The sequence below is a fragment of the Nuphar pumila genome, chromosome 16, assembly GCF_984573655.1.
Source record: "Nuphar pumila chromosome 16, dmNupPumi1.hap1.1, whole genome shotgun sequence".
Taxonomy (NCBI): domain Eukaryota; kingdom Viridiplantae; phylum Streptophyta; class Magnoliopsida; order Nymphaeales; family Nymphaeaceae; genus Nuphar; species Nuphar pumila.
Genome location: NC_143264.1, coordinates 10519737 through 10532543, shown reverse-complemented (window position 1 = coordinate 10532543; position 12807 = coordinate 10519737). Strand labels below are relative to the sequence as shown.

The 12807-nt window shown below is 39.2% G+C and overlaps 1 protein-coding gene across 1 annotated transcript in view; it reads left to right on the top strand.

The window, feature by feature from the left end:
• Positions 1-9693, top strand: part of LOC149812905 (2-aminoethanethiol dioxygenase, putative (DUF1637)) — a 66894-nt gene extending 57201 nt beyond the window's left edge. The window contains exons 3-5 of the mRNA XM_089991713.1: positions 8057-8210; positions 8760-8960; positions 9379-9693. Coding sequence (XP_089847839.1) covers positions 8057-8210; positions 8760-8960; positions 9379-9497 — 474 coding nt within the window. The 3' untranslated portion in view covers positions 9498-9693. The remainder of the gene's footprint in view (positions 1-8056; positions 8211-8759; positions 8961-9378) is intronic.
• The last annotated feature ends 3114 nt before the right edge of the window (positions 9694-12807 follow it).

Below are 12807 nucleotides of genomic sequence, written 5' to 3'. Positions count from 1 at the left end.
TTATAATTTAATATTCTTTGTTGTGAAATAAATAAGTCTTGGTGTGATTTCATGAACAATTATTGTTCGTGATCAACCTTAAGGGGTAGGATCAATAGGAGTCTAATTTGAAGAAAGGATGTACGTTGTAGATGTCGCATTATACCCGCAGAGGTGCTTCGTCCTCTACTGCTGCTCCCTCAGACTGGCAGGTGCAAAGGGATTTCATGATGGAAGCCATCCATACCCTGACAGAGACTATGACGGCTCAAGCTGCACAAACAGCCCAAGCGGCACAGGCTGCACAGGCAGCTGCACAGGCGGCCGTGCAGGCAGCGACTCGTGACCCTCCGGTCAATATTGTTCCCAACGCAGGTGGCGTTTCGTTCGAGCGGTTTCTGAAGTTGGACCCGCCTTCCTTTTTAGGAAAGGCAGACCCAGAGGCTGCTGCGAGCTGGGTCGAGGAGATTGAGCGGGTGTTTGACGTCTTACTTGTCCCTGAGTAGAGAAAGACGCCCTTTGGCACTTACCGCTTAAAGGGCGATGCCATGAACTGGTGGGACACCCTGCGAAGGTTGAAATTTGCTGATTGGGATGAGATTCCTTGGGAGACGTTCAGGGAGGAGTTTCTGGACGCCTACTTTCCCCCTTACGCCGAGGAGCAGATGCAACAAAAGTTCCTCGATCTGACTCAGGGGACCATGAGTCTAGTGGAATACACTACTAAGTTCCGGAGTCTTGAGAAGTATAGCCCAAACCTCTTCAAGAATGAGAAGGCAAGGGCGGCTAGATTCGTGCGTGGACTGAAAGATGGGTTACGGACTCGTGTGCTCGGGGGTCGTCCTTCTACTCTGGCCGAGGCGATCGAGTCAGCCACCGTACTGACCGAGGACTGGGAAAGATCTAGGAATGTATCGCAAAAGGGAGGCACGAATGGAGGGAATGCTTCGGGCGGAAAGAGGAAAGACCCGCCGATAGGCGAAAAGACTCAGGTTGGCAAGAAGCAGCGAACCCAGGAAGGACGTCAGCAGGGTGCGCATCAGGGACAACCTCAGATGAGGCAACAGCAGGGGAAAGCCCAATCGATGTGTCGCAGATGTAATGAGAGTCATCCTCAGGGTTTTTGTCCGATGTTCAAGGGAGTTTGCTACCGGTGCCAGCAGCCAGGGCACATCGCTCCCTACTGTCCAGGCCCGCCAGCAGCTCAGGGAGGACAGCAGCAACAACTACAACAACAACAGAGACCTCAGCAACAACAAGGCCAACGAAAGACCAACGGAAGAGTTTATGCCGTTACGACCACTACACAGGACGATCAGGTTGATCTAGTCTAAGGTATCTTCTTTGTTGTCAATCGTTAGGACTCGTGTGATATCTTATTTTGGTACTACCGATACTTATCTAGTACGTTTAATTTCGCGAACGAAATTCTTTTAAGGGGGTAGGGATGTAATAACCAGAAATTTTCATGAATTTTCATTTATAAAATAATGCGAAATGTGCGAATGGGCCTAAGGATCCGTATTTCGGATCCAGGACCCATAAGGGGGAATATATATAGTTAATATCATATATGTAGATAAAAAGAAATAAAAATAAATAAAAGGGTTAGTGCAGGGATCCACAGTTGGATCCAACCTGTGGATCCACCTTTTCGAGTAAGTCATGGATCCAATTCACAGACCCAAATCGGCAAAGGATCCATTGGCCCTGATAGTGATAGGATCTCGGGTCTCAGTCCCGGACCCGGGCCGCGCCTCCCCCTTAGCAGGTAAGTAAAAAAAAAAAAAAGTGAACTCTTGAACCCGGGTCGGACCCGGGTCGGACCCGACCCGGATCCATAACCCGATAGTGTTTTTAAAACCCTATATCGAGCTGCAGCCTTTTAAAAAAAAAAAAATTGGGGGAAGAGCTGCTGTTTCTAAAGAGGAAGGAAGGAAGGGGGGGGGGGTCGACTGGCGTAACCGATCCCCACCAATCTCGGCAAGGAAAAGGGGGGGGGGGGAATCAGCCGATAAAAGGGTAAAGAGAGGGGTCTCTCCCTCGTTTCTCTCTTCCCTCTTCCCTCTTCCCTCTCTCTTTCGATCTGTGTGCGTGCGCCGGAGGGTGGTAGATCACCGGAAGGCTGCAACCACCGCAGGTCACGGCAGCAACAAGGAGCAGCCCAGCCGACCGTGCCTCCAGTCTCCGATCGCCGGAAAGATTGCCGGAAAACCAGCGAAAAAGGTACGGGTTTTCTTTTGGCTCGAATGGGGAAAAAGAACCTAAATTCGATTTAGGTATTGTTTTAGGGGAATCATTGGAAAGAGAGGCAGATTTGGGGTTTTGAGGGGCCGAAAACCCCAAATCGACATATTTGTGAGATTTCCGTTATGTTGGGAAGCCTTTCATGATTTGTGGCTGGGAAACTTTTCCTGATTTTGGTTTGCTGGGGTGGAGGATTTTGATATGTCTATTTGTTTTGGAAGCTTGTCAGCAGCATAGTGGGTTGCTATCATGGGTGCTATCTTGCGTTTAAGTTGGCATAATTGGATCAGTTGGTTTGTCATCAACTTTCTATAGATTTTTCTCTATTTCAAGGAGGTCTATTTTATTGGTTTGGCTGTTTAAACTATATTCTTGAATGTTTGTATTTTGTATTCTTGCTAATCAGAAAGTTGGTCATTTGCGTTCTTGTGGAAACCAAATCAAAAACATAAAACATGGCCATTTTCCATTTTGGAGCTGAAAGTTTACAGAGGTGTAAGAGTTGGAATATCTCCTTGGGTGAAATGCCTGTGATAGTTGCTTGTCTTTGTAAAAGGATGATATACAGACCCATCATTCTCAAGTCATTTGCAATTCATAATCATCTTGATGATTATATTTAAGATACAAATAACATGAACTACATTATGGTATGTTATGGTCCTGATCCTGCGTTTAAACCCATATGTAAGTTCTATGCTTCTGAAAACTTATTTGCATCCTTAGGCTCCATAGAATTTGCAGAAACAGGTTCTATATAAAATTACTTGGCCACAAAAAAAAAAAAGAGAAACAAATTGTAACTTGGATTACAATATCCATTATTTTACATACATGTACTGTTAAAGAAAACAAATGCAAGCTTTCTTACTTTGGTTGTTGCTTTATGAGAGAATTTGGGTTTGAAAAGATGGTTAAAGCTGCACATTGCCTTCTACTTCAACTAGTGCACTATACACCCTCTTTCTAGCATTTTTCTAAGTATGGGGAATATTTCCTCAATCTATTGTTCTTTTATCTATCAAATAGCAATATGGTGATCAGTTAGGACAATCTTTTGTACTTTTAGGTGGGTTGGCTATCAGCCCAGCCGAATTGGGCTGGCCTGACAGGCCGAGCCTGGTGGTTGTGGAGCCTCATCCAAGGGCATTGGCTGGGTCATTGCTACTTAAATAAGACTACATTATACCTGTGTTAGTCCAGCTTTGCATGGTTATAAAATTTGTATATACTCATGTGTAAGTGGTCAATTGCTTCATAATTGTTAAATTGCTTAGTAGTATGATTGATCTATGTCATGCATTCTGTCATACCTATTTATAAGGTGATTAAGAGGCATATGGACGTGTAAGGATTGTTAGGCATACACCCATGTAATCTGTATGACACAAACATTATGGGTGACTCATAATTTAGCTAAACATGTAATCGTACAGGCTGTTTTCCAAGGCTTAAACTAAATATTATAGGCTGAGTTAAATTAGCTTGTGTAAGGTTCAGTTCTTCTTGAAATTTTCATATCTATGCTTACTTGATATTCAGACCTATGTGTGTAAGAGCATGATATGTTTTGTTTTTTGCATTTCACACATTAAGCCAAAAATCAAAGTATTTGCTGCAAAGCTACATCTTATGCATATTGTACACTAACTTGATGTATTGACACGTGCACCACCACTTGAAGGTTCACATGCTGATTTAAGTGTGTAATTTCATCAAAGTGTGTATGTGACATGAACATGTATGTTAAAGTATACATTGACAGGCTAAATAAAATCATACATGGGATATGAGCATATGTATGGAATGAAAACATGAAATTTAAATTGAAATTGTGAACTCATGCATATGTATATGTAGGTTATTGTTTCATGTACACCTTTAAATTGTCCTAAATGAATGCGCATTGAAAAACATGTGAAAAGAATGCATAAGTGGCATACTCTTTATGATTTTTGCTTATGCATGTGGTAATGATCAAATTGGATCAATTGTGGCTGGATGAGCCGCGAGGACTAGTTGTTCTCCGTTTTAATTGTTTTTGGATGCATTGCAACAAATCAAATGTGATATTGTTGTTTTACCACACTGTTCTATGTTGTCACGGGCTGTGGTCCCGTGAAAAGCTTAGCATGCTGATGTGCAAGCTTATGTTATTAGTTCTGCAGGTAAATTTGCAAATGTAAAAGAAATGGATTAATAACCAAATAAAATTAAATAAAGAACAGTGTAATTCACTTTCTCCTTGAAGTCCCTGCTTTAGCGTGAGAATCTTGGATATTGCGGTTTAGGGGAAACCGTGAGGATACAAAAACTCCGTGTGCGTTTTGTTTCCCCTGAACCCGATATTGAGGTTCTTCTCCTGGCCACGGTTTTAGGGAGAATCCGCCACTTTACCCGGGAGTGGTGTGTTAGTCACAGCTGTGAGTTTGTTTTGGTATACCAAGAAAGTGGCGCCAGTGGATGCTGTTTTCCCTGGTGTCCCCGACTTTGGATGCTGTTTTCCAAGGTTCCGATGGATGGTGCTGTTTCCTGATATCGGTCGTGGGCTAAGTTTGGAACCCGGTAACAAAATACAAATTGTGTGTGAAGCTACCCCGGGAACCCTACTTAACCTCGGGGATTGTACCCGTTTGGTGTATCCGCGGGCCACTGTAATTAAAAAGAGGAACTTAAGGATGTGTGCATTTAATAGGACATGCATATGGAAAGAGGAAAACTTAAATGGAAGATAATAAATGGGTCATGCATTGCACACAAATCATGCATATTCCTGCTATGCATTAGTCCATGCATATTTACCTGTTCACTTAGTTGTTTATGTTGATCATTGTATGATGTTGATCTATTTTACATTTAATTGCCTTATTGATTAAGTTATGATCAATGTTGCATATTTCGTGTTCCCTCCTGTTAACTGTTTAATTATGCATGAATGGTTAATTGACTTAAGAATTGAGTATAATTGTATTCCTCAAAATATTACATGGATCTTATTTATGCTTTTTTTCTTATTTGATTCATTAGGGAAACCTGTACGCAGAATTCTTCGGATTTCTGACCCTCTTATTTTATTGGTTTTTCCCAGGCACAGGTGATCAGTGAAGTCGACTAGCTTCTGAGAGATACGAGGGTCACATTTGTTTCAGACGACTTCACTTACGGACAGAGTGGCTCTACTGTTATTTTCTTTTAGTTCTTCTGATTTCCTGCAGTTTGATATTTCATTTTTGACATGGAACATATTACTCTTATTGATTCATTAATAAAAGAATTCAGTGGATTGGTTATGATTGATAAATGTAAGTTGCTTTGTGGTGTGTGGTTATCCAACTGAAATTGGAATTGTAGGGACCCCAGGTCTCTGAGAAGTTTTCCGCGACTCTTTTTAAAAAAAAAAAAAAAATATTCCGCATTTTTCAAAGGTAGGAGTTGGGGTCGTTACAATATGCCTATAAAACTGAATATATATATATAATTAAATGAGCTAAAAATAAATACAAGTCAACTAAGGATAATACAATAAGCCAACTAGGGATACAATGTGCACAAACACAAATCCACTTAAGGATAACACAATAAGCCAACTAGGGATTGCAACACAAAATAAAAATATAGATTTTATTGATAAAATGCTTAGTGAGAAGCATAAAATAAATGGAGACAATGTGTCCCTATTTATACACAACAACACAAGAGAGAGGGAGCCTTGGGAGCTCCCATAGAGATGTTGGGAGCAGCCCCAACGTCTCTATGGGTAATCCCCATAGAGTCCCTTATGGCTATATAAATTACATTTATTTAAAAAAATAAAAAACTATCTAGCTAACCTATTCCTATTGAACTAACTTAGTTGCGTAATGTGAAATGACCAAAATGCCTCTTTTGGGCATTATATATATTCTTTTATATTTAAGAATATATATATATATATATAAATACATATTTTATAAGGAGATCTTAATAACCGACACTCAACCACTGATTTTTGTGTATTTTTAGGTGACTCATTGATCTCAGCTGTGTAAGAAGCAACAAAAAGTTTATCTTTCTTCAACCGAAGCCGAATATCGAGCGATGGTTACAACCACTATGGAAGTGGTCTGGCTGAAGAGATTACTGGCTGACATAGGCATTCAAATTCAATAAGCATCACGAATATGTTGTGACAACAAAAGTTCCATCTACATTGCCATCAACCAGACTTTCCACGAACGAACCAAACACTTTGAGATGGATTGCCACTATGTACCAAATGAGTACCTACATGACACCATTGATCTTTCCTATGTTACTTTAGAATATCAATTGGCAGACTTCTTCATCAAACCTCTCACTACTCATAGATTTCACTTTCTCTTAGGTAAACTTTTGGTTATCAAACCGTAAGTTTGAGTGAGAGTGTTATATATATATATGTGTGTGTGTGTGTGTGTAACTAGGTTAATTTAGTTAGGTTGTTTTTTAATTTTTTGTTGGCTTATGACTAGTCAACCATAGATGGTTCCTCTCCCTTCTAAGCCCTTGTCTTGGAGATAAATAGGGGTGTAATCCCCTCTCAAATTTATGCTTCTTGCATGAGCATTGATCAATAAAATATTGTTTTTTATCTCTTTTGTTTACCCCTTTTGTGGGTGTTTGTATGTGAGCCCATCTTGTGACTTGTGTGTGTTCTCTTGGTGCTTTGGTGAGTGCCACATTTTTTTCTTGGTGAACATCTTTGGAGGTTCTTGTTTCCTTTCAGCAGCATAGTTGCTTTCATAGTGTTTTTATTGGTAATTCTCATGGTCATAAAGCCCGTTTGTTGATGCTTATGTGGAGAAAACTTGGCCAAAGACATTACTTTCATATAGGAAAGGAATGAAGGGAGGGGTGATAGTTAATTTTTTTTTTTATCCTTAAGAAGTGGTTGCCACAAAAATGGGTCAATCCAAACAAACTTATTGACCTTAAAGATATATGTGATGTCTTTTCTCTGATTATGTGAAAGAAATAATTATTTGCTTGAATATAGGTATAAGTTTTTCAATTTTCACGGCTCAAGAGAAAATAGTATAAGATCTAAAGGAAATTGAAGAGACTAACAATCTAATCTCACATGTTCTTTGTTGCTTTTGTACCATGTGAATACAGGGAAAATGAGAGAGAGAGAGAGAGAGAGATGGCAACCATATTGTATTTGTCAACCTTCTCAGCATTGTGTTTAGGAGCTGGTAATCAGTAATACGTTTGTCAGTTGGAAGAGTTTTGGTAAAAATGCTGACACATTCTTACATTAAGTTGTAACTGCATGAAACACAGGCAGGCCTCCATACATGATATGTCAAATAACAATGATGCTATGTGGTCTCCAAGTGCTAACAGGAAAGATATTCTTCTTTTATATCCATTTTAATCATAAAAATATGAACAAGTGATCTATACTGGGAACTGTCTTACTTGATCTATATTGGTTATACCTTAGTCAATCTTAAGGCAAGAAAGAGATCTATGAAATATGCAATGCTTTCATTTAGATTTCTCTAACTTTTTAAACTGTCAATCTGTTGGGCATCTTGTGTTTCCTCTGGTGGCATCTTTTGTTCACATAGGGTTATAATTTGATAAACAGTGTAGAATTATTTTTTTAAGTCAGTTTTTGAAATTTAGATTTAAATATCCAGTTAACATTGAGAAAAGACAATTTAAGGAGCTAGTTATAGTTGACATTATTGCTGTCTCAGAACTGCATAAGATGAATCTACTTCATGGTTAAAGCATCTAGCTTCTGTTGTGCTTGCAACTGTTCTGTCATCTGTCTGAAATTTCCATGTTTGGTTGAGTTTTGCAGATAGGAATTTTTTGTCTGCCAACTTCATCGGTTATTCCTCTCCATGATCATCCAGAGATGACTGTGTTGAGCAAAATCCTGTATGGATCAATGCATGTGAAAGCTTATGACTGGGTTGAACCTGCCTGCATCAGAAAGACTGCTGACATTCAAAGTGATCCACTAACCTTCCTTTATCTGGTGTGCTGCTCAAAAGACAACCTTTGAAACTATGCTGCCCTCTGATTACTAAGAGAATCAGGTTCCCCCAAACATTTTAATGAGTAGAAACCTTCCAGGGTTTTCCAAAATGGTAGTTCAGCTGAATCATAGTTGATCCACCTCCATCCATGCAAGACACAAACATGCCCAACCGATCATGTGATCCACTTTATGGGCTTGGAATGGTTGACTCACATTATCATAAATGCATACAAACAATAGAAACAAATGGATTTCAGTTGTGCACACTATATATGGACATGAACACACGCACCTAGCTGTTCTCTTAGCCCTCATAATGTTGGTTGCTTTCTTCATATATGAAGATATATGAAGTGTGGGTTTTTCACTTCTTACGATACCCAGGCTTTCTGTTTTTTTCTAGTTTATTCCTAATGTGCTATCAATCAGCTGAGCTCCTAGCAAGGCGACTATTCAGCCCGGGAGTTGTACGGTGCCCATAATACTGGCTGTGTTGCTTAACAACTTTATCTTGCTGCAGTTAGGTTGGCAAAGTTGAAGGCGGACACTGTTCTTACAGCAGCTTGTGAGACAGTTGTTCTTTTCCCAAAAAGTGGAGGTAATATACACTGCTTTACTGCAGTTGCTTCATGTGCTGTGCTTGACGTCCTTGCACCGCCTTACTCCGAGGCTGCTGGAAGGAATTGTACTTATTACCATGATCATCCATACTCGAGCTTTGGTAAGTAGATATAAAGTTGAGTAGTCATTGGTTTATTTCTGGTATTATTTAGAATTAAGAGGGATATGCATGAATAGCGCTTGATCCTAACACTGTACTTAGAGATGAAGTTGCTCATTATAGGTGGTGGTTGTCACCCAACTGCCTTCAACTAGCCTTCATGAGTGCCATTCATTTCAAAGATGGATAAAACTCATGGGGTTTCTCCTACAGTAGCACAAACTTTTGATGGCAAGGTTTATAGCTGTGGACCCAACCTGGGAAGCCAAACGGGTATTTTCTCAGGTTGGGTACATCAGCTCCCTGATTAAGCACCAGAGCAAGCATCAACTCTTTTGGGTTGACTCAGGTTATTGAGTCCACATCCTATTTGAAACTTGTTGGCAATGAAAATTGAGGCTTACAACACTTGTTGCAGGAGATGGGCTTGAAATAGATGAAAGTGAAGAAAACTATGCGTGGCTTGAGGAGGTTGCAGCCCCGGATGACTTTTATGTTCGCGCTGGAAAATATTCAGGTCCGGTTGTTCAAGTTTAGTGGCTTTTATTCCACCAATTGTGCCTGTAACTGTCACCAAAAATAAATTTTTCATTTTGTTAGAGTGCATGATGAAAGCTTGTTCAGTTGTGCAGTCTCCAGCAGTGGAGTTCATCTAACAAAAATTACATATTATCAATTGTTTGCGTTGTAGATGGAAGCGTGAAATATAGTTTAGTCCTATTGTTTCTTCTGGAAATATGTTCTCTTTGTAAACTACAATTTTCAGCTACATGTTTGTCTTCCAAAGGTATGCTCCACTACCAGGGGCTCGATGTTTTCTGGATCGCGTCAGCTGGGTTATTGAGCAACACTTGGGGTATGTTTGCTTTAGTCACAAGTGGGGGTGCACAATCACAGTTGAGAAAGTGGAAACTGTGATTATTGGTCACAAGGTCAATCTTATGACCAAGTTTCACATGATTCAAGGCAAAAACAATCACAGCTAGCTATCATAATCACTTGTGTTTTTTTCATACTTCATTAATATTGAGAAAGTGTTGTTATTGTTATTTACAATCATAGGATCTTGAGAGAATCCAAGAATGACAAAACTTTGCAAGCATGCCCTTAGGATGCTCTGAATGCAACCAGATCTGAGATCCTAGGATTTCACATCGGTGGATTTATAGCCCCCCATGGCCACAACATGCACACACACACACACACACCTTAATCAGACTAAAAATTCACAGATTTCATTTATTTCGAAGATCTCAAATCCGAGCATCTGAGATCCCCCATTTGAGAGGTCAGCCCAATGCCAGATCCAAATTTGATCCACATGTCCATGGATCTTCGGGTGCATTCAAATGCTTCCTTAGGCAGACTGGCTAAATAGCTAGGGTGGTGATGTCTTTTCTATAGTTTCTGTGGAACATATTCCATTCTTTCACGGGTTTCGGATTTCCTGCACATGCATATGAAAGTTAACTCTCTTTGATTGTATTGGGGATTACCCCAATCTGTATTGTAGGCTTGGGTTATGCAGATATTGACCATCTTCTTCCAAGCATGTTAATATATGTGAAATAATGATTCATGTAATTTTTAGCAAGTGCTCATGAATTGGCTTTCTTGAACAATCAGTTTTGAAAACAATGATCCATATTTAATGCATGTTGTTTTGTTACATGGGAAATTTCTGAAAAATCTGTTCTGGTGTTGGTTTAAAGCTTAGTGATCTCGATATTGAAATTGTTGGTTCAAGGTCTCCTTTTCTTTTTGTTGATAAGCAAGCTGGGGGGAAATAACCTCCATGGGATCCGGGACTGCTCCATTATGACAATGCTACCTAACTATCTGGCTATCTCATTTGACCTTAGAGGTCTTCGTCACCAAATTTAGGCCATTGGTTTTCAATCCAACGATCTGATGAAGTTCCTCTTATGAAGTTTTCATGCACACTCTTCTACAGGATTACCTCTGTCTAGGGTGTGCACTGTTACTTTTGTGAGGAATATATTATTCCGCCATTTGTTCCAAGACTTTTTTTTCCTTCTTCCTCTTTAAAAAAATCAGTAAACACATAATAAGAGCCAACAACACAGCTCCCACAAACAAAAAGGGAACAAAAAAAAAATCAAAATCATCAAAATCACCAAGGGCCAACCATCTTGACATGAAATCAACATCACAATTTTTAAAAAAATGCACTACTTATAGGCTATTTACAAAAAGCAACCAAGTTATCTTAAATCACTTCAAATATCTTCACATTTTGTTTTGTTTTTTGTTATTAAAGTCTTTCATTTTTACATTCTTCTCTTAAATAAAACAAATAACATGAGGGCTCTTCTGTTAAAAAAAATTTAAAATCTGACATTTTGAGATGGTTTAAAGGTGCACGTAAGCATAGTTACGGGAAACTTATTGCTACATAGGGAAGCTTGCTTCGGAAACATGAAACTCTTCCCTTCCTAGAAAGGAGGGGAAGGTTTGGGAACCCGCTTCCAAAATATGGAAAACTCAATTCCCTTTAGTGGGAATACCGCTTCTTTCTCGTTTCTGAAATCGATTCCTTTTCACTTTAACATTTCCTTCTCATTTCTTGTCACTTCTTACTCACTTTCCCCTTTCTATGTTTTATATTAAAAAATAATATTTTTTTATAACAAGCTTAGACGTTGGTTTTATACTTGTGTTCATGTCATTTAGTATTTGCTTTTGTCCGCACTTCATATTGCTTTCTGTGTTTCATTTTCATTTTTCATGCACTTGCATAATCACTTTGCAACTGTATCCCGCTTCTCGCTTCATACTACTGTTTTAACACTTGCTTCCTCGCTTCTCGTATCCATTTTGTTTCTTGGTAACTATGCACCAAAGTGTTCTTTATGTTGATTAAAAACAAAGTTTAAAATTAACTGCAGTTACTGCTAACTCGTCTTTGGGTTACTGTAAAGATAGTACCTTTTTACTCTATCATATATACACACTTTTCATCTCAAATACAATCTTGAACATGGGTGGTTTATGAACTGGTTGATTTTGATTGATATCCAACGCCCACAATTTGAATACACTTTATCATAGGTCTCAAAAATTGTTAATCTGGAGATCACCATCAAGCCAAAGGTATTAAGAGGTGCTGTGGACCTCAGGGGTTTTATCGGTGAAGGCCTGCACTAAGGCCAGCTGGGTTCACTCACATCTTGATTGTGTCCGACGACAGGTTTTCCTTTGGCTTAGCCATATATATATATATATATATATATATATATATATATATATATATATATATATATAACTGATAAACTTCGCAAATGATATTTGAAATTTGGCTATAAATTTAAAGTGAAAGCCCAAGTATAACAAGTAAACTGGGTGGCTTTTCAAAAGTAGTTGCTAAGTTGCTCATGTACCCTGCATGTGTGCTACTCATTTTGCCGCTAACACACTTGGGTGTGTTTGAATCTCTCCCATTTGAGATCCGAGAATAAGAAACCCTCAGATCTGATGATCTCTAGTCCGAGATCTAGCACATACATTAAGGGAGCCATTGAAAGGTGATTGGAACACCAAAAATGGGACCACCCGAGCCATGTCCCATCTTAGATCCTCAGATCTGAGAACTGCCATTTCAATGGAGATCAGATCACCTTGATGCGCATGTCTGCATACAAACGCACCCTCAAAGGAGAAGTGCTGACGTCCATGTTCATAAGCACATGCACAAAGCTAACTTCCATTTCCAATTAATTAGTGGATACAGTATCATTACCTTCATGGAACCATAAATCATTGTTATCACAAAAGCATTTGGTGATTAATGGCTTGATGATGATGATTCCCATATGTGAGCAAAAAC